Source organism: Bombus bifarius, unplaced genomic scaffold (genome assembly GCF_011952205.1).
Source record: "Bombus bifarius isolate JDL3187 unplaced genomic scaffold, Bbif_JDL3187 scf7180000007979, whole genome shotgun sequence".
Taxonomy (NCBI): domain Eukaryota; kingdom Metazoa; phylum Arthropoda; class Insecta; order Hymenoptera; family Apidae; genus Bombus; species Bombus bifarius.
In genome coordinates, this window is record NW_022884364.1 from 2968624 (window position 1) to 2990896 (window position 22273).

General features: G+C 39.6%; 4 protein-coding genes across 7 annotated transcripts in view; 2 read left to right on the forward strand and 2 right to left on the reverse strand.

Annotated features, from left to right (window-relative positions):
• Window positions 1–8864, reverse strand: part of LOC117204652 (heterogeneous nuclear ribonucleoprotein K) — a 92936-nt gene extending 84072 nt beyond the window's left edge. For 2 of the 3 annotated variants that reach the window (XM_033442256.1, XM_033442252.1), the window contains exon 1: window positions 8738–8864. The gene's annotated coding sequence lies outside the window, so the exon portion shown is untranslated. The remainder of the gene's footprint in view (window positions 1–8737) is intronic. The other variant, XM_033442253.1, reaches the window with a different exon arrangement.
• Window positions 8865–8953: 89 nt separating this feature from the next.
• Window positions 8954–9781, forward strand: LOC117204656. Its single transcript, XM_033442265.1, has 2 exons — window positions 8954–9577; window positions 9654–9781. Exons 1-2 carry the CDS (start codon window positions 9230–9232, stop codon window positions 9771–9773), a joined length of 468 nt encoding a protein of 155 aa, XP_033298156.1. The 5' UTR covers window positions 8954–9229; the 3' UTR covers window positions 9774–9781.
• Window positions 9782–9793: 12 nt separating this feature from the next.
• LOC117204654 lies at window positions 9794–13007 on the reverse strand. Of its 2 annotated transcripts, none has more exons than XM_033442263.1 (3): window positions 12757–13007; window positions 10214–10426; window positions 9794–10138 (listed from the first exon to the last, which is right to left on the reverse strand). In XM_033442263.1, the coding sequence occupies exons 1-3, from the start codon at window positions 12849–12851 to the stop codon at window positions 9874–9876; spliced, it is 573 nt and encodes a 190-aa protein (XP_033298154.1). In that variant the 5' UTR covers window positions 12852–13007; the 3' UTR covers window positions 9794–9873. The 2 variants fall into 2 exon arrangements, with proteins under 2 accessions (XP_033298154.1, XP_033298155.1); XM_033442264.1 differs by lacking the exon at window positions 12757–13007 and adding an exon at window positions 11363–11614.
• A 5090-nt stretch (window positions 13008–18097) lies between these two features.
• LOC117204725 (pupal cuticle protein 20-like) lies at window positions 18098–22140 on the forward strand. The gene is made up of 5 exons (XM_033442416.1): window positions 18098–18199; window positions 18601–18916; window positions 20783–20938; window positions 21463–21723; window positions 21891–22140. The coding sequence occupies exons 1-5, from the start codon at window positions 18191–18193 to the stop codon at window positions 22001–22003; spliced, it is 855 nt and encodes a 284-aa protein (XP_033298307.1). The 5' UTR covers window positions 18098–18190; the 3' UTR covers window positions 22004–22140.
• Window positions 22141–22273: the final 133 nt, after the last annotated feature.

A 22273-nucleotide genomic window follows, 5' to 3' on the forward strand; every position in this document is an offset into this window, starting at 1 on the left:
GAGTGGAATCTTAAATTTCCTGACGACGAATTTTGTTTCCTTTTTGGTCGATTTATGTTCTCAACGAGACAAGGATCAGGATATAGATGGTGAAACGCACGCTTGCCATTCAAAGCTGTTCCTTTTCATCTCATTCATCGATTCGAGAAACATGCCCAGACGGTCATTACTGTCGGAAACTTGGAGATTGTCGACAAGCAATTGTAAAAACCTCGCGCGTTTCAGTCGACTCGCTGTTTCTTGCATTTTTTTCTCGAAAAAGTTTCGTACCTGTTCGCTAATTAGTTTTAATTGCTCGCGTCAGACAACAAAGGTCGACGAGTTGAATCGAGTAAATCGTTCGTCGCCGTAACATTTTAATCGTGTCAGTTTCTTAGAAGAAATAAAATAAATTACGCGAAACCTGTTTTTCATGTATGTACGTAGTTTATAATGATTCATGAAAATTAATAATCGGAGTACCAAGAGTGTCTTGTAAGACGGTAGACACTTGATGAAACATTGGACTTCTCATGAAAGGTAAAACACGTACACACATTAGATTGGAAATCTGTAGTATCGAACAAACCACTATTCACGGCACCTGCTATACGATTCGACGTTGTTTCTACCTTGGAGAAATTCTTGTATATCGAGTGTTGTCAAAATTATCAATTACCGTCGAAATCGCGAAGAATATCTTGCTTCAAACAACATGTTTATTTTTACGAAAGAATCGCAACAATTTGTCTACTATGTCGATGATCAGGAAAATTCATTGAAACAATGGCGTTCAATCGAACGGTACGACAAACAATGTTTCAGACGGGAAAATAATCATAGTCCAGTCATATACTAATACCGACGCGTTCAACGACGGAACTTTATTACACTGTTGGATAGGGAAATTAATTAACGACGTGCAATCTAGCGGCAATAGAGAACGGAATCTTGTAAACAGGAAACCTAGCAAAAAGCCAATTTCACCAGAGAATCTCAAACAATTAATTCGATATCGTATTATCTTGGAATATAGCAAAGTATATTCGAAACAAGTGAAACTGTAAAAGTGTAAAACTGTAACACTAATTTAAAGAATGAACAAGACAGGATAATTGAGCAAACTGTTTTAGAGTTTCAGCTTTCGAATCTCAATGTTTCAGAATAAAAATATTCCATTATTCAGATACAAAGTCTGACATTGGGTTTGAACCGTCATAAAAAAGGGGAAGGGGGAGGGATACTTAACTCACTACACTAAACATTTCCGTTTGTACTATCTCTTCAATATCTTTTTTTACAATTTAAATAAGTTCTCAGAATCTAAGCTAATAACCTGAAACCTTCGTATCACGTTGTAGCTAACAATGAGTCTGAAACTGTCGTACAATGCTAACCAATTATTACGAATAATGACACACAGGAGAACGAAAGTATGCATTGTAGAATATATTCTGAAATGTGATCTCCTCTGTCCTTCCACGCGTCGCGATTCCCATGGGTGAGAAATGCACGGAACTCGCCGAATGCACAGCGCGAGCTGCGCGTAATTTGCAAGAGAGAACGTATCAACGAGATTCAGTCGGCGTGATCGCGACGAACTGTACACGCTGGATGCGATTCGACGGCATTCGCGAGCGGCAGGCCTAGATCAGCGACACCGCTGGCAATCGCTGCATTCCATCGTTGTAAAAGTACGTACACAACGGCTGCCTCCAAGGACTACTAGTAGCGAAGGAAGAGGTGGCCAGCAGTCGAAAAGGAAAACTGCGCGTGGCAGAGGGACGCACGAAGAATGCGCTTTCGCAATTTTCTTGGGCAATCGCGCAGCCACAGTGATCTTACGATTAAATATTCACGGGCGCGAGAGGAATTAAGTAAACAGGAGGAAGTTTCTTCTGTGCGAGGTTCGCGTCTCAAGAGGAAGACAGAGATTATTACATCGTGAACAGAAGCCAAAAGTTTTGCTCTGTTAGCAAACGAGGAGATTTTAAGATCAGGATCGTTTAGGTAGAAATGCAACATGCAATAACGATATATACGTATTTTCGAACGTACTGAGAAAGATTTTTCTACGCTAACATGTATCGTAATTAGTTCAGCTAATGACGTTTGATCGGTACTTGGATACTTGGTTGAATTACGTTTTAAATTTTAATATAGCGTCGAGCGATTTTTATACAAACTTTTTACTCGGTAATCACGGTAGCGTTACTAATGTGCGTGTTTGGAATAAAATTTCTTTAGAAAAAGCAGAAGTCGATCGAGTCTCTGCCACCCTCCAGTGAACAATCGTGTCGTCTTTATCACGGTCGGCTTACGAAACTAAATCGCAATTGACATTCTAAGCGACAATACATCTTCTCGGTAAAATTGCTAGTACCACTGAATAGTTTAAATCCGATCGAGGACGCGCATCATTAATGGAACGAAAAGCACCTGTTGTAGCACTTGATAATACATCTTTGCTCGACAGCTTATGAAAATTAACGTGTTGATACGCTTTAACCGCATATTCGTGAATTTCTCCTACCTTTTGATCTCATCCAGTTTCTTTAATAAATCTACATTTTTCTCTCTTTCTCTCTTCAAGGCAATCTCTGGATATAAAAATAGAACGTATGATTTGTTGCCTTTGGCACGACTCCAAAACAACTTTTTCCCCGTGAGAAGTTTCCAGTTCTGTCAGTGACACATGGGGTCTCTTTTTTCGTACGTATTGATTGAAAGATGAAGAGGAAAGGCGAGAAAATGTCGCGCAAATAGCGCAATGAACTTGGTTCTCGCTTAATAGCAAGAACCAAGTTAGCCCCGTGTTATTATTTGAATAGTTTTCAATCTAATCATTAACCATAGTGTGTACTTTTCTATTTTGAAAGATTGTTTATACTTGAAAAAATACAAAAGATTCATTATTAACATACGTAATGTGATCTAGAAAATTTTACGACCTATTTGTTTAAAGTCTCTTCGTTTATTGAAATGACAACAACGTTGATACAGAAATTCTAGGGTTGCAAGGGGAGTTAAAAAGAGATACATATTTCCTAATTATACCAGGTTCTCCGAAAATTCCATAATCGATGCAAATTAGTTAAGAACGTTAGAAAATTCCGATCGTCTGAATCGTATCCAGATTTCGTTTCACTAAGTCGATAGACAAAGCTTTGAATAACGTAATTCCGTAAGAACATCCGGTTACATAACGCTTGCCATTTCTACCATCATACTATATTGAAAAAAATACACATACACGTATGTACTCGCACAATCGTAATGTTCAGAGCTTTTATCCTCTCTCAATTGCTTTTAGCCGGTTACAAAACAACGATCGGCACGAATTCTCGCCAAACAAATTGGCTGTCCGCGGATCGATGAGATACAATTCGATTCAGCTCAACGCAATTCGACTAAGCAGCTGACCGTAAAACTCTTGCACGCTTTTGTGACGCGCCAAAAACGCCATGAAAATTGAAATATTTATTGAAACATCAGCGATGCAGCGACGAAAAATTGGCAAGTACTAAAAATTACAGCGCGAAACAACAATGACTGAATCGAATGATTAATCGAATTTAACAAAATGTCTCTAACCGATAAATATTTCCAATTAAATAAAAGATTTCCGAACCAATAACTTTTATAACGCAAATGATTTATGGGGGTCGATCATTTCCATAATGTAAAACATCTGTAAGAATCATTTAATATGAGATCATTTAATATATCTCTATAATTCAAAAATTTTATTTTGCGCCGATTATTTTACGGGGACGAGCTGAAATTTTTCAAGAGAAGGAACGAAACAGAAAGGCGACTAATCGTTTCAATGCCTTATCGGTATAAAACATCCAGCTGGATGTTTCCCATTAGAGCGCGGATGTGTGTCATTTACGCGTTTAACGCGCGCGCGAGTTTCACTTCACCTGGTCAAGTGTTTTCCTCGAACCACGTGGCTAACTGGAACGCCACGAAAGTCAGCGAATCGATGACATATTTTTGCGAACGAGTCGTTCGCGTATCCTCGCACGAGCTTCGACTGTACAGAAAAATTCTTTTCCACCAGACGACTACGTTGTCGAATAATGGATTTTCAATCTCTCGTTGGTCCTATTATTTCGCGAAGATCATCGCCATAGGCTGATCAAACGTGAAAGATGAAAAACGTCAAAGAATTCATAAAAAAAAAAATTGTTGAATATTTTACGACAGATACAAAGCCTGGAAATTTTTACGAACGACAAGTACGAGGCAGAAAGTTAATTTAGATGGAAAGTCGTTCCTGGGAAGTTTCGAAAGGATATAAAAATGGTTAAAAATTGGCGTTTCGAAAAATAGATTCGAATCTGAACCAATAGGAAATATACGAGTGTACTTTAGACTCCTTTGTAACGTTGTAACGTTGAAAATGTATAGTGATATCGAAGTGACATTAATCGACACAGGCAACCGCATACACTGTATGCACAGCCACAGGCGAATTGAAATATTTCATTTAAACGTGGCCACGAAAAAAAGCAAACAAAGAAATAAATTGCTCGATGGTGCCTTTGTAACGAACAACAAAAAAATGGAAAGAGAATAATTTATTTTATCTCACTCTGGAGCACCGTTACCAAACGTCACGATAAATCTTAAATCCAAAAAATTTACTACGTATATCGGCCGGAAAAAAGAAAGAGCTTTACGCGTTTCTATCGTTCAATTTTGTCAATCGATCAATGGTTTGATTCGGCGGCAAATCTTTTATAAATTCCATCGAACCATTTTGTCATGCATAGCCGATATCCAGACCAAGTTTCGCGGTTAAAAAGGAACGGATCGCGTTGGAAAATACATAAACAGCATCGCGATAACAGAGCGGGCAAAAATCGTATCGAGGTCAAAGTAGCTCGAGTTTTATGCAATTATGCTCTTTTATGCGATTAATCGAAACAATTAATTCGCGAGGCCACGCTATCGGCCCGTGTTCACGCGATTACTTCGATTCGTGTCTCCAACGTCGGAACAAATTAATCGGAAGCGCAGGGCCTATCTTTTGCGGATAAATTCTCATCGATTTACATCGAACCCGAATACGAATTTCATCAACGATAAAATTAATTGGCCCGAATTGGCGCGTGTGTACGACTATTCAAATTGATGGTCTTTGAATCTATCGCGGTACGATAATGAAGATGCAAAAGTACTCGAACGATTAATCATAATGGACAAAAGGCTCGGTCAGTTCGTCTGTAATTACATCAGTGTGCCGGATGACGTAGTGACTGCGTTTTGGACGAGATCAATAACGAGAACAGTTTGGCGAAAAACAGAGTGAGATAAGAGACGTAAAGACATTGCGAGAACTCGAATGTTTAAAAATCGAAATCTTCGATTTAAACAATTCGGATATCCCGATTCGAATTAGACAGAAAGGGATAAAGGATTGCTACAACATCTCGATCATCCGAAACAACGAAACGAAACCCCCGAGAGGAACAGACCCTACACGATTCGCCGCGCATGAGGTAATTTACACCACGATTACACCATAGGGTTACCAAATAGGCGCGCATTAAAAAGTAAGAGGGCGGGAACCACCGAAAATAATGAAACAGGGTAGTGCGCGGGGGTTGACCACGGGCATCCTCTTCTCCCTTTCTCATTGTTTTCCACGCGGGGACACACCGCGGTGCGTGTCGCGAGCACGCGTGCTCGCGTGACGATGGGCGTGCGTGTGAACTCACGCGGCCACCTCCGCGCCTCGTCGGTTTTCTCTCTCGATAACGCGTGTGCCAGCATTAATGTTTGCAGTCACAAGTTGGAAAGTTTTGTGATGGCAACCTCGAACGACCAGTTGCCAGGGCAACGGTTTGTTGTGCCATTGTGTCGAACCCCACCGGTAGAAATCCACCCCCAGCCGTCCACCACCCGTTCGCGAAGGATGTCCCTACCTGAACGCGACCTAACTCGGCTTGACCTAGCCCAAACTAGCTCGCTCCTATACTCCCACCACGCATCAGCCAATCAGGGGGTCGCGTTTCCCTTGGAACCTTCCTGGCAATTTCCCGTGGAACGTTCGATATCGCGCTCTATTCTCGAATTATGAATGATGCCTCGCTATATGTGTATATATATATATATATATATATATATATATATATATATATATATAGTCGAACACAGGAAGGGTACAAACACCGCTTACCATTCGTGACTCGGAGAAAGTGTTCGAGTGGAATGAGAAAACGAGAAGAGAAGAGAAGAAGAGGAGAAAGTGAAGACGACGGAGTAGGAGGATGGAAGGGTTGAAGGAAAAAGTAGATCAGCGGAGCGTTATGAGGGTCGTTTATAGATAGAGGGATTGTCTGAGATTTTGCGAATAGATCATCGACATCGAACGGCGACAGGATAACCCTTGGTATATATTTAGATTCTCGATCTCTTGAATATAACAATTTCTTTATTTACACATCTTATATCTTTGACGGTATCGTTTTATTTTCGTTACGAATAAATTACATCGTATTTAGATTCACAAGGATAAAATCGATCTAGCTAGGACTGATTCGCCTTCTATTAGTATCGGGATCGTTAAAGTTTCTAGCTAAGGGGTCACCTGATTAACTAATTGATGAAGCACAGCAGAGTTGCTCTCTAAACCTTACAGTTTCTTTGAATTTGTATATTATCAATACCTTAAAGACTTATACAATTTGTGAAAGATAGAATTTGTCTCGTTGAAGGAAATTTTCTATCCAAAAGCGTCACGATTGATGGATCTGAATTAACTAGCAAATTACAAAGGCAGGCGTGCGCATGAATCGAATATAATAGTACGATCGAATACTCGACAATGTAATCGGCAAATTAATTGCGGAACCTGGCAAACAACTGTCAGAAGCGGTTAGCGTCGTAAGAAAATAATAGGCATTAAAGCCGAAGTTCACGGTGGAACGATCAGAAGATACGCCAGTGAAGGGCAAGGAAATCGTGAATGCACGTGGGATTGTTCGATAACGAGCTGGTAGTATTAAGGAAATTGGCTGCATCGAATCCCTGATAATTGTTTTATGAATCTTATTAATAGATGAAATTCAATTCAGATGACTCAAATATAGAAGTTAATGTTGAGCTCGTTCTTAGCTTAAATTATCAAATATTTTTATTGTATACCTCGATATAATTCTTTGGTGATTAAAAAATAATTAACGCAATATAATTGATAAATGAAGCGATACTGCGATGATTGATCGATGACGCGACTAATAGAAATGAAAATAATTTTTCATTTGATGAAACAATGCTTGTATTAATCACTGATCGTGAATCAGAGTATCGTAATCGATAAAGAAGAGCTTTGCCTTTGCAATTAACATCTAGAAATTTTCAAACCTTATCGGCAATAAAATTCTATTACAAACTGTTTACGTAGTGGAAGCGCGAATAATATGAAACACTCGCAAAAATGAATAAAGTGTGTATATTAAGCAGCCCTTACTTGCTGTTAATTTTGATTTAGCATGGCGCCATCTACTTTTAGAGTCCAGCAGTACATATATCGTCGCATAAATATTTCTTGAATATAGCTCCGTATAAGCGCGATTCAACATCGATCCAATAAATTTTCATCTAACAGATTCTCGATTAAATCGAAACGCTAATCGTGTCATTACAACTTAAGAGAGCCACATTCGTCATACACAAAAACGTTAATCCCCGCTCTCGCCGGATAACATCGTTCCTGGTTCACAGAGGGAGTATGTTTCGTCGTAAAAACAACGTAAAAGCGATTTTAATTCCGCATGCCAGAGTTTTACACAATAAATCGATCGTTCACTTGTACCTCGAACCATTACTGCGTTCGTAAAATCACGATTCGCATATTACCTAACGATAACGCAAAATATTTCCGGAAAGTATTATGCAAGTAAACACGTGATACGCAAAAAGCAATTGTGTCGTTCGTTATGGAATATTTTTTTCCGTATATTACTACGCCCTGCGTTGAGTAACGAGTTAGATAACAAAGAATCGTTGATACGAATACTATAAAACTATGCTTTCAGTTTCAAGTTACACGATAAATAATCGCAAATCATTTGAAAATAATATTAATAAAAAATACGTGCATCCATTTAGGCGTTGTAATATAACGATACATGTATTGCGCAAAGTAGCAAGTACGATACGTAAAGTTTGTATTCTTATCAAGCGAGATAACGTTCGTGGAAATATTGATGCTCAGTTGCTTGGTTTCATTCAGTTGACTTGTCATTATATGACGCTGAAATATAGAAAAACTAATCGAATAAAAACCGGTATACAAACATCGCATCATATCCGCGCGTTTACGTTTCTGTAAGATACAAAATTCTAACTACGTGTTACACGCCTGGCCGCATGGCCGAAATTATTGACTTAGCTGTCGATTCAAAGCGTCTAAAAATTTTACGGCATAGGATTATCATTGAAAGACATCGAATTCGTTATCATATTCGATATATAACCTCAATGGTTTAATTAATACTCTAAATGGGTTTCTTCGTGAAATTGTTATAAATTACGAATTCGAATAAGGTTTGAACGATTATGCTACGACTTGACCACGCGTACGGAAGAGGGCTGACGCGCGAGGGTCAGAAACTAACCCCCAAAAAAATGTATACGTCGTCCCTCGAAGACGAATCACGCTCTGCTCGCATAATCGTGAAAGCATATGAAAATTACAGCACGAATGAAATAGCATTACACCATCATAAGATTTCCGACTTACCCAATGCGTAGAAGAACTCCAGAATTCGATAAACCGGATGAATTCTCACTCACAAACACGAAACTTAACAGCAATCGCGATACAATGGCGAACAGCGGGTGCGTAGCGAATACTGAGCTAATGCTCTCGCCATCTGTCGAGCGTTTCGCTAAGTTGTCGGCAACAAGGACGTTTTCTATTGGACCGTTTCGACCAATCAAGATATAGCATTGGTTTACGCGGGAATGCTTTGGCGGCACGCCGCCATATTGCAAAACCGTTCAAATTGTAAGTTGTTAGACACACTACTGAAAAGATGGACTGTAACAATCATAATATTGATCAATTATTATCATTCGGTAATACAAATTCATGTTTCTGTCTCTATTTTGTTCAATTTGTAATATCTTTTAATGTGACAAATTACGAAACTGATAAATAATGTAATATTTGTAAGTGGTATTGCAACATTGTGGAATTCAAGAAAGCCGGATTTCAGATCAATTATACCGAATGTACAAGGAGATAGACGATGTTGAATCAGAATTATTAGAATGCCAAAAAGAATGTGCAACTACCGAGATAGAAATATATAATGTGAATCAATTGAAAGATAAGGGGACATATGTATTGGAAAATGTGAAGAGAAGATACAATGACTTAGAGGAAGAATTAAAGGAAGTTCATTGTAATTACTTAAAATGCATTGAGAAGACAAACAATGAGACTATTCAACAGAAAATTGATTCATTAACATTGCAGAGAGATAATTTGAGAAGAGAATTAGAAGAATTAAATAAAGCAGCAGACGAAAATAATAAAAAAATAATGGCAGTGAAAAAGATGATTAAAATTCAAGAGGTATCCTTTATATATATATATATGTTGTATATATGTATATGTCCGATCGAATTTTCATATATATTTTTATTTACAGAAGAAAAATATGGCGCTAATACGAAGATTGAAAAAATTTCAGATAACGCCAGATTTAAATGATAGAGTAAATATGATCCTAACTGATCCCAGACTTACCAAACAAAAAAATTCTAATTAAAATAAATTCTGTACAATTAATAAAATATACATATACATTCTTCGTTGTTCATATCTCACAATATCCTTTGTGTAATATTTGTAATACTATTTCGTTATCATTAATGCTGCAGTAGTACGAAACATTTTTCTAACCATTCCCTTCTTTTTTTTAATGAATCTATCACATTTACTGACTTATTTAAGGATTGTATCATGCTGTCATTCATGGCCACTATATTTGATCTCTTTTCTGCAATTCTTTTCATTAGAATTGCGTTTTCTTGTTCCATCTCGTTTACTTGTTTTTCCAACAATGCGCTTTCTTCTTTAATTTTCTGCGCATCTAGTGAACGTAAATGTAAGGATACATTGCCCGGTGGTCTCCTAAAACGAAACATATTAATGATTAATCATTAATAATACATTACTGGTCAGACATCGCTAAGAATCCTAGCTTACCAAGTACCTTCGGTCACGGAAGAATTTGCGTCCGATAATTTCGCAACTTTTTCCAATCCTTCCCGCAAGGATCCTTCGTTTAATATATCTTCTAAATCGCCATTCATTTTATCGAGAAGCTCCGAGCACATTGCTCTATGCAACTTTTGCCCTATACTCGGCTTTGTCTTGAGAATTGTAAGAATCGTAAGAGCATCCACGAAAGCATCCTCGCTGAAAGATTTTTAAACTATTTAAATATTTTCATGAAAATCCAGTTGAAAGAGAATACAAATTTTATTTTGTTTAACTTTATTACATTTTCTTATGAATGTTGATAACTTTTTGTTAGACTCACTTAACATAATTGTAGTTACACATGCATAGAAACTATGTAATACTAGCTATATGTAACGTAACCGACAATGCATCTTGTTCATATTTTCGTATTTTATTTCGTGATTGATTTAATTAACGTGAGATCGGAATATAACAAATAAAATGTGAACACGCGTTGCATGTACAACAACTCGGGCGAGTAATATTCCTTTTATACCAACACCTGGCTAAATAAACGTGAATGAGTACGTTCAATGATCGTTGCGTGCATGTAGAGGTTCTACTATCGCTGGGATCAAATTTTTCTTTGTTTACCGTCCACAAAGACTCGCGCGATTGAATGGGGGAGAACCAGTATTCGGACGAGCCAATCCAGTTTTATAGTATTATAGTCGAAGCATACAATACTAACCCGTAATCGTTGCACAATTTCCGGAATTTTTTCATGTATTAATGTGATGATTAATGAGAAATCTTTTTCACACAATTATGAAAATGTAAAAACTGCGTGGTTTATCTTTATTAATATTTATATCCGATATATTATCTTTATTACATTTAATACAATGTAATTTTAAGAAAAATCCAATCATAAACTAATCATAAACATCTATAAACTAATCTTCAGGGAAATTTACAATTAACATATGATTTTTAGAATGACGTAACATATATTTTAAATATATTGTAAATTACATTTCTTATGAAAAGTGCAGGAAATTACTAACATAAAAACTACACCTTCGATTCTTCCGCTGATTTACGCGCACTCAATCAGGCCGGGACGGGTGCAATTTGATGTCAATACTACATATTTGCATTAGTCCTGACCTAATTGAATACGCTTCGTGGCATGTTCCTCCATCGTTGAATCTCGATTTCATCACGATTGATCTTCTCTTCGCTTCTATGAGGTCATCGAGAAAAAATGTTATCGCAACTTTTTATATCGTAAAGAGAGAATTACGCAATCGTTAAAAAAAATTACATAAACGATAGAAATAAACTAAAACGACGAAGAATGTAATTGTACAGAGAACACGTTCGTCACTGATTCATTCCAACGTGAAAATAACGGACAGGCAGAGGTACCCGTACGATCCCCACGACACGTACTGTACGAATGATAGAGCCGAACGATGGTGACCACATCAGGGAGGGACCAGGGACCCTTTGTTTCCTCGAACACTTCGTGGAATTCTTCGAAGGTCAACTGGTGTGTTGGGTTTCAAAGAGCGGTAGATTCTAGGAAGCGGGTACCGAAGGAAACTAATTTTGAAAATCGACCTGTCTCGCTCATAGAACCGTCAAACAGCAATGGGCAATTGTTGGGCCACGTGAACACCGACAAATTAACATGCGACGTCCAGAGAGGCCAATGACATCGAGTAACACCATCGCTCGTTTGGGTCATTGACGATCCCCCCTTTCCCTCCACCACCTCTTCTCTCCTTCTTCTACCGCTGATAAACGAAACATCAAGCTCTCTAAAACGTATTATATACAACGTCCTGATCTGCTCCCGCTGGTTATGTGTTCCCTTTGGCTTTCTTAATTAAAGAAGCATTCTTGACCGCAGTTCGTACTTGACACACTTACGTTGGCAGTACTGTTATCGTACAAACGTATATGAGAAAAACATAACCTGAAATTCAATGACAATCTGGCCTAGCCCGGATTTATACCATACAAATATTCCGTGCTTCATTTATTTTAGCTTAATACATAAATATTATTTATCAGAACATGTCATTTATGATATTTATTATGATATTTATTTCTTATGATATTTATTTCTTAGCTTCATTTTTAAAAATATATTCACAAGCTTAAATATCGTTTCACAATAATATTGTTTGAATATCTGTATTATCACAGTTGAGTTATTTATGCAATAACCAATGTACATATTATGCAATGTTATTGAAAACATATTGCCAACATGTATAACTTATAATTATAAAAAAATCTACAAAGAGATATTGATAAATACAGTAGAGATTTGTTTGAATATTAATTGGAGGCGCATGCGTCTACATATGTATATGTATAAAAGAACCGCGAACCCCAAGCTATGAAAGGCTGCATAACCTCTAAACATTAGATCCTTTCATAAATATAATATTGTAAATAATATATTCTATATAAATCGTAACAAATATTACCTGTCTATGTGTCTAAATTGACTAAAGTTACATCTTTGTTATCCGAAATAATTTACTTACCTCACTGATTCTGCGATGCGTTTAAAACTGTTTAAAATAGCTAGTCGAAATAAGAAAACATTGTTTGGATGTCCCTGTTCCTGATCCTCCGCCATTCTCGATCGAATTGTGTACAATCACAGAATCTTCGAATTTGAGTAACTGAACACTTCACCGAAAGCTGAATATAACGGTTCTTTCATTCTATAGAGTACGAACCAGTACTTTCGCGTCTCCTGAAACTGTTGGAAATAATTCAAATCGTCTAAAAGTATGTCGAGAACTTTGAAGTAGTTTGAAACGCTACGTATAGATGGCAGTTCTGTGCTTGACATCATCTTCACTTGAATGTTACCAACATCTCTCTACCAACATCAACATGTTTGTGTATGTGATTACTGATATTTAAATTTAGAAGAAAAAGTATTTCTTTCAAGAGAAAAAGGTATAAAATAATTAAACAATTACTGGATAGAGTATTACAGCTAATATTAAACTGCGTGTAATATTTTTCTTTTTAAATATTACTATTAAAGATATAGCATGTTATAATGTTCCAGGAATCAATTTTAGTAACCAATAATAAATCTAAATGTTACTCAACTAAAGTGAAAACTACTTCATGCGAACAAAACGAGCTGTAGGAATGGCAAAAGTCTATGACTAATAAGGACAGAATTGAAGATATACATACATGTATGTATAAGCAGATATAAGTAACTAACAATTAAAACAGATGCTGCGACGAGCCTCGCAATAACTTACTTAGATCTAATTAACATTCCTCTCAAATTAAACACGTATGTTACTCGAGTATCCTAATCACCTATATCAGTATTAATTAGATCTAACGTCAACTTTAATTAGCATGTCTTCCTTACTAGTGAAATCTACCAAATGATATGTCACGACAGAATTGTTATTTTCGATTTACAAAGATGCACGCTGATATATTCGGCTAACTAAAATAACAACATTCATTCTTTTTCATTTGTTAAAAACATAAAAATAATTATATCTGATATTTCAGACTCAATATAACCGCAAGTCAGACTCAGGTCCTAAACTTGCCATGTAAGAAGCATGATACTAACCGGTAGAACCGAAATTCACAATAGGTTAGATGCTTCGACGACACAGTCGCGCATCGTTCTGAGCTAGTGGTTCGAAGGGCTTGCTCTTATATTCCTCAGCTTCCAAGGCGAACAGGTCGTGAGTCCGGGTGTCGATATACAAACTACCAGACTAGAAATTGGATCATCTAACTCTATAGCTTGGGGCCAATGGTTTTCAGCTTCGTTACATGACTGCACCCCTACCTTCAGAGAATATCGGTGTTACAACCGTTCCGCTATATCTTCAACTTCAAAGGTCAACGTTGACGCTGGAAGAAGAGACGTTCGCTGTTACCGCAGATTCTCAAAGTAGCTCGCATTGAGTCGAACCGATGTGATGCGCCTCCGCTCCATTATGCAACCGGCCTGAACTATATTTTCTTTCCCCGTAGCCGTGAGCCAGCTCACGGAGAGAAGGCTCAGAGCGCTACCGTGGGCACCCATTCACTCGCTCACTCCGGAGACGACCGACCCTCTTAAATCGAGAAAACGGCATCTTCTCGACCAGTCTCGATCACATCGATCGCGATCGAGAAAGATCCCGGATCGAATGATCGCAATACGTTTTCAAATTCCATGGAACAGGATTTCATCCGTGGCGTTCTATAACAAAAGATGGCTTTACCAACGTCCCTTTGTTCTCTCGTTCCTTTTACTATCCTCATTCTGGTCAATTACATCGTTCGTCTTGGTCGTAGCCCGGAGGCAGTTAGGTAGATGGAGAAATGTTTAAATTTTATATGTTGCAGCGAACGCGAAACGATTATCATCACGATGATGCGCTCGGTATCCCGGATGAAAGTACTAGCACGTATTTTAAGAATTCCAATACGCAAGAATCATCCGTCAATTGCGTCAGGCTGCTGCATAGAATTGCGAGAAAATAGTTCGGACGCGGCGAACGTGTGTTCATCTACTTTGTCATCCTCCCTGTTATCATCGCTATACCACCCACGTGGTTGCGTCAGAAAGTACCAGAACTATCTAAACCGCAAATATTTCCTTCCTCCGTCGACCTCTGTGGCGTGGCTCTTTCGAAATGGTATCATCATCTATATAGCGAGATTGTAACAAAGCAAGGCTCAGGAGTCGATAGGAGGGAGGCATTATGCGTGCAATCCCTCCTATTCGAGATCATTATTCAATAACGACGTGTGAGCCGCTTCCGCAATTCGCGTTCGTGTCTTATTCTCTTAGAATTCGTACCGAGGAGAAAGTTGATTGGAATTGTCGTCTGATTATTCTGATTACGGGAATAGCATCGTGTCACTGGGGCACGAAATTGTTTCTCTTTACACATGCATATACCACGCTGTGTGCATAACTGCAATTAGCCAATCTATCAAACCTGTACGTTTCTTAATCCATTAAACTGCAACCTCTCCAGATGAACAAACAGTGATATTTCTGTTGCGCAGTGTACATTGAAATCTCAAATAGATAGATGTTGATGGATGTTTCGACGAGACAAAGGTTCCGATATTCTCACTAGACAAGACAGAATGACAATAAGGTCAACCCTTTCCCTAAAAAAAAGATACAAGCGCAACAATAAGGGAAAGGTTAAAAATCTTTTGTTTCTCTTGCAAAGTATCACGCAGTAGCACCATATTCGGGTTTTACAGGGAAGATCAGGTGTCTTGGAAAACGATGCAACATTAGATCGCTTATTACTTGACTAGGATCCCGTCTTCTCATGCACAATCCTTTTTTGGCGACAGCGCCCACTGTTGGAGTGCAGTTCTCGATGAAGCGTTTCGCCGATGAACCTCACCTCTGGCATAACACGAGCAGCAAGATAGATGAATGCGCGGATAGCGCGCCAAAGGGCTGGGTCTTCTCAAAGCGTATCGGTGTGTTCGGTGACTCGATCCGTTTAGAAAGCATTCTAGTCTTTCCGTGCCCAGGTATACATTGTCTCGAACGTTCGTGGTATCCTATTATCGAGACCCTGGCTCACGATTGCCCTGTTTTTTGCGAGAGCCGCACCCCTGCATCAGCTAATTCGAATTGCTAGCAATCTACCAATCCTATCGATCATCGAATCACGCTGATTTCTGTATTCTGTCCAACGTTCCTGTTCGATTCCCGGTATCTTTTTTCATCGGATCAGATCTGAAAGATCCGATGTTCCACGGATCGAATTTGTTACCAGCGATCGGTAGATAAGCGTATTAACCCTCATCCAAGTGTCAGCTGTGCCAGTTACTTGCCTGAAGCGAATTTGAAGAATTTAGTAGTCAACTAAACGTAACACGGATAGGGTCACTGGGTCTCCTTTGTGTGAAATTTCCTGAGAAATTCGAGGTCGTAAAGCTGGTGGAGCAAAAGCTGAACAAATAGATGAGAAATGCATGGGAAAGAGCGGCGTGATTTATAGTTTTCCGAAGAACTGAGTTTACTTATGCCGCAGTGCCAGTCGCGTTGTCGAACCATCAAAGCAAGTCCGTGAAAGCCACGGGACTATAAATCGATTTTAGAAATTAAAGAGTTTACATAACTACGAAGAGCATTCTGAGATAACTCGTTGGGGGAGTGAGATGGATTACCTCATCGATTCAGGAACTTTCTTTCACAAACGTTTATTATAAGCATCATAGGAAGAAAGTACGACCGATTACGCAAGACATTTCACTCACCCTTAGGCGATACACGTGTAGTAGAGTACATATTCGACACGATGTCAAAGCGATTGTATCGGAAGCATGCAATGTACAGTGTCGACTACTCCTAATCGATTCTCTCATTCGCTCTCTAGATTGGAATTACTTTGCAAATTCGCGCGTGTCTCAGTTTCAGTTCCATGTACAAACGCATTTTTTCTTTCGCGCGATTTTCTTCCCTCTTACGCTGCACTGCGCGGTGTACGCAGAGAGATGAACACATTCTCACGAGTAGCAATCATATCCACTAATACACGTTTCTCACCAATAACGCAACATCAATTAGCGTTTCTATACTGCGGTAATGAAGACTGTCTAGGGAAAGCTTTGTAATTATAAGCTCTGAAAGTAACTTCGTATAAAAGCGATAAAATACATCGTTGATCTATCGTTCGTGAGAAAGATCAAAGGGACCATTCGATAATGAAGTATACAGACAGCACAACAGGTCACTGAGGGGTTAATCGCAGCTGCTGTTCGTGAAGAAACCAAAAATCTCTCCCTGGCAAAGACTAAACCGATCTCCGCGCACATACGTCACTGCAAATCGACCCGGTAAAAGTGAATAGTCTGAAGTCTGAATAAGGAACTAAACTGTTCACGCTGGCCCGCTCCGAGGCAAAATCGAAGCGTCGCGCCGTAGACGAGAGAGGTAAAAGATGGTTATTGGGAAGCGATCACGTCGAGGCGTCTGCCTCAGAACGTGAGTACGGTGACCCGAGGGGAATCGTTAAGCGGAAAGTTACGTGCCGATCGGTAACACTAGAAACGATTTGGAGCGGCCTTTCGTGTATGTACACGCTCTCACATCTATATAAAATTACGTACCATCGGTACGGTTGATGCGCAACGCACCAAGTTGCGCAATGATCGCGCGCCGTTGCAGACCATGCGTTGCTCTCTATAAGCCATCCCGTCTATCGTGGATGATGATGATGACGTCGCGCGACCCCGTGTACACCGAGCAACGTCGAATACGAAATGACCGATATAATTACAAAGAGGGAACTCACGCATCTTAAATTGTAGTTGGACTTCGCAATCTGCGGCACAAGAAACATCACCGCGGTCATCTTCATCAAACATCACCACTTTTCGTCTTTCTTTCGTTTAAACGATTGTCTTTTACTAACCATAGTGTACCACCTCGTGGTATATAATCTTTCTTTTTTTACTAGCCACGTCGTCCGTCCCTTCGCTTACCTATACATCTTATACATACCAATCTCGGTTCACTTTCATGTCGACCCGATTAGCCGACCTTCAGGTCCGACGAGAGATGCCCGCCGATCTGTATCACCTGGCTTGCGTAATCACCCCTCATCCCACATCTCTCACCGAGGCTCATCTTGATCCGCCTTCTCCCTCGGTTTCCTTCTACTCTTCGTGCCTCCTAGAACTCTTTCTCCGTCGCTCATTCGTTAACCGAGTTCGCGAACTTCGTCGAGGGACGCGGCACCGGGTGTTCACCAGAGTCGATGCTGTTTCTGAGAGTCTTCCTCTTGGGTGGGAGGAAGACGATCCTCCAGCCTCGGATCGGTATATAAGCGCGGTTGCTTCGACCTGAATCTGCACAGACCAATTATTGCCATCGTTTGGCGATAGAACGTTCCATTGTGCGACCGGTATCATCGGGGAGGTTCGCTTTTCATACAAATCGAACGGTACATCAGCGAGATGAGATCGGTACGAGTCGCATTCGTCTATTTTCTCCCGCGCTAGGTGACACCTTCGAACGCTTCGCTTCCGGTTCTCGATTCTCCAAGTCGCGAGTCAGTGATGTCGAGCGTGAATTAGCGATCTATTCGATAAATTTTACCTATATACATCTCTTCACGTAATTCTTTTCAATATTAAGAAGGAAAAGGCTAATGTATAATTTCGTTCGTACGATTCCCTTTTAATATCGATTAGAGTCGGTGAAATAAGACATAGTGTGCTTAGGAAATCTTTTCAGTGACATTACCTACGAGAAAATCATATTTTATTCCGATTCTAAAATAATTTTGCAAACGTTTCAAATATTCTAAAGAATTGACTTGCATAGTACCTTCAACGGTTGAAGTTATTGACGACTATTTTAACAGCTCGCTGTCGCGTTGTTGGCCATCGTCGGTACGTGTCACGCCGCCCGACTAGACAATACTTACCTTCCTCCGGGCAATGCAGGCACCGCAGGAGGCGCAGGATTAATACAAGCTCCGAATCGTGGCCACGGTGGTCCAGGTGGTCCTGGGGGACCTGGTAGACCAGGTGGACCAGGCGGACCAGGTGGGCCGGGTGGACCGGGTGGACCTGGTGCACCAGGAGCATATGGCGGTGGTGGCGGAGGAGGTGGCGGTTTTGGTGGCGGCGGAGGTAATGGTGCGTTTGGTGGTGGAGGCGGAGGTGCCTACGGAGGACGTAAGTATTATTTCTTCATTTTATTTTCCAACTTATAACGTAGAAAAGATAGAAATATTATGTAGAAATAATAAGATAAAACTTTAGTAGAGCATTCAACGATAGATCGAATATTTGATAATATTTGATAATAATACGCGATAATTAAATCCAGTGAAATCGAGCGTATCGTACAATCGATTCTTGGATATGATCGAAATAATCAATTGCAGCAATCTTTTAATTTGTTTGCATGTAGTTTTCGAATACGTCTTTCCTCGTGTTTGCCAATTATCGTAGTTTTCTCCGTTCAATACTTCAAAGATGGTTTTCGATAAAGCGGACAGAATTATTGATCTTCCCATAATGAATTACCGTACTTTGCGCGAATACTGCGACTAAATTGCAGCTTATAATACTGTAATAATATAGTTAGTATCCCATGTTAGGCTTTAATGTCCCCTTACATGATGATATTAAGTTTTATTGAAAACATCATCGCCTCCTTATAGATGACTTTTCGAATTAAATCATCGCCGTAACTTTTTATTATCTAATCCTAATATCAGGTTACCGAGTGAAAGGCAATAATAATGATTCCATGCCTTTTGCGAAAAGATATTGCAATTACAGTCATTGAGTCAATACCATATTTGATCATATGAAATCATCGAAATAATAATACAAAGCATATAAGCAGTAAGTACCCTACTGTTATTTGTCAGTAAAATTTTTACTTTGCATAAGTAAGAAGCTCGAAGCTTTCGAGTTCTCTTATTTTCTTCTTTCTCGTGTCTCATCATTGATCTATGTAGGAGTACAACTTTTTGTTCTGGCGCATTACGCAACTAAGAGAAAACATGTACTTAACCAGAGTACTCGTTCAACACGTACCCTGGTGCTATATATTGTTTTTTTTTTTTCTCGTTAGTCCCGACTAAGACTATTACGTCTCGTCAGCGCAAACATTTCACACATCATTAAAATCATTATGGCCATAAAACTCGCGGAGAAAAACTTGTTGTAGCCGGAGAAAAAGTTAGACATAACAAATTACTCAATCACAGAAGGAATCGCCGAAACGTTTATCATAGTTCGTTTCGGTAACACGCGCGTAGAGAAAATCACTTGGATTATCGTGGAACAGTTGTGTCACGTTACATCAGACATACATTAGAAAAGGTAGAGAACCAAGAAGAGAGAGAAATCGCGCGCTATGAGAGACAGTTGGTTGGTCGGAGTTGCATCAAAATATGTAAAGTATGTCGTGAAACCGGGGCTCGTGTCACGGGGACGAAAGAAAAGTGAAAATCACGGTACTACGCGAAACGTCTAATCACTTTATCCCCCGAGGCGCTCCTTTAATGAAGACACACCAGCACGGTCTCAGTAACAGCGCTCTCGAATCTACGTATGATTTGACGGTGAGAATTCTCGCTGGATTGCGAAAATAAGAACACCAAAGCGTCTCGTGTGTGTCTCCTTTAGTACAACGCGTTGTCGCGACCGACCAAGTAATTAGGCCCCATTCAGTTACGAATTAATCTCGAGTGCGTTCGCGGATTTCACCTGATATGGCGCAACCCGGTGGATTGCGCGGATACAGTGATCGATAAAAAGTCGATTATATGCGGCAGAACAGGAGATGTGTTCTGTTCGAACCGCTTAAAATTCTGGCTAACTTCTTGCTAGCTTTTTTTTGTATTCGATGTACGACCGGTCGATTATCAACTTTCTCAGGGCTGCTTAAAAGTCAGTTGCATAGAAAGGGTACTCGAGTCGATCAAAGTCTGTGGCAATTCAGGTACTTTTATAACGATAAAGACTTTATACAAGTTAAATTACTTATGCGATATTTTCGAACATTTGTTTGAATTTATGCTTTAGCCGGTGGAGGCGGTGGTGGGCCAAGAGGAGGACCTGGAGGAGGCCAAGAGATACCTATCGTCTCGTTCAACAATCAGAATGCCGGTGATGGCAACTACCAATTCAGCTACGAAACAGGAAATGGTATCAGTGCGCAAGAAACGGGTCACCAGCAAGGTGAGATCAGGGCCATTCTTATTTCTCAACAGCGATATCCCTCGTGTTCCTTTTCTTCGCGGTTCGTCGCTATCATTTCTCACTGTTATGAATATTCCTATCCATCATCGTGCTCGGCCTCGAATCGTTCCGTTTACAATGGAACCGAACCGATGAACGCAATAGCACTGCAACTCCTAAAATGTGACTTCCATCTAACTTGTTCTCGGATCTTTACCTACCGCCAGTATTTTACTTGCAAAATAGAGATTTTCAAAATTGATAATATTTCGACATCTTTATGGAAGTTGTAAGTTGTTCGATGTTGTAAAACGTTAAGAAGATTCTGAAGAGATCGTACGAAAAAACCACAGGTATCTAAGTAATCACATGTCCTAATTTCGGCCAATTCAATTCGCGATGAGTGATTACCGAACAATGATCATTTCTAACAAGCTAGAAAGCCGCAAAAATACTCGATACGTGGTGCAATCCTGCCGAGCACCTGTTGCGTCAAGTATTCACGTGTTGTCTCGCTTTTCTAGGTAACGCGGAAGCGGTGAGCGGATCATACTCGTACACCGGACCTGATGGTGTACAGTATAGCATCAGCTACACCGCGGATGAAGAAGGTTTCCATCCCCAAGGCGCACATTTGCCAACACCACCTCCAATTCCACCAGAAATTCAACGAGGCGTCGAGTTAGCACTCGCGGCTGAGGCCAGAGGCGAAAATCAAGATACTTCCGGTGGTGGTGGTGGCGGTAATGGTGGCGGAGCCGGATATCCTTCAGGGGGTGGATACAGTGAGTTTCATCGATGATATTTTGTTTCGTGAATCTCTGAGTAGACGTTAGAACTATCTGAAGAAAGAAATTTAGAAAGAAAGCACTTTTTTATGATCGTGATAATTTAATTATTAAAATAATTTTGCGTATTTGTTTTGATTAAATTGATTTCTTTTTATTAATAGACGGAGGCGGTGGAGGTGGTGGTGGTGGCGCCGGCCGAGGAGGTGGCGGCGGTGGTGGACCTTATCAGGGTCCAAACTCGTACCAAACAAGCTCGGGCGGATACCATTATTAGACGACACCGCACAAGTCATTACGTATTACACGATCAATCTTGTTCCATTACAGTAATATCATTTAAAGGCGGACGTATGTACATAAGAATATATCGTTTATGTAACTTTCTTATTTATATAAAATGTGAGAACCTTATTTACGATGTTCTTTCTTTTTTCCTATATTAATATTCGAACTTTTCACTTTCCTTTTGACAATGTTGTCGTCATTGGCTCCTGTTCACGGGAAATATAATATTTATTCGACTTTTTAAGTATTATTTATTGAT

Coding starts and splice junctions, on each gene's coding strand:
- LOC117204725 (XM_033442416.1), top strand. Junction 20,939..21,462: donor AGAAACGGGTCACCAGCAAG/GTGAGATCAGGG, acceptor TCGCTTTTCTAG/GTAACGCGGAAGCGGTGAGC. Junction 21,724..21,890: donor TCCTTCAGGGGGTGGATACA/GTGAGTTTCATC, acceptor TTTTATTAATAG/ACGGAGGCGGTGGAGGTGGT.
- LOC117204656 (XM_033442265.1), top strand. CDS start 9,230: ATGTACAAGGAGATAGACGATGTTGAATCAGAATTATTAGAATGCCAA. Junction 9,578..9,653: donor AGATGATTAAAATTCAAGAG/GTATCCTTTATA, acceptor TTTTATTTACAG/AAGAAAAATATGGCGCTAAT.
- LOC117204654 (XM_033442263.1), bottom strand. CDS start 12,851: ATGGCGGAGGATCAGGAACAGGGACATCCAAACAATGTTTTCTTATTT. Junction 10,427..12,756: donor CGCATCGCAGAATCAGTGAG/GTAAGTAAATTA, acceptor AAAATCTTTCAG/CGAGGATGCTTTCGTGGATG. Junction 10,139..10,213: donor TCCGTGACCGAAGGTACTTG/GTAAGCTAGGAT, acceptor GTTTCGTTTTAG/GAGACCACCGGGCAATGTAT.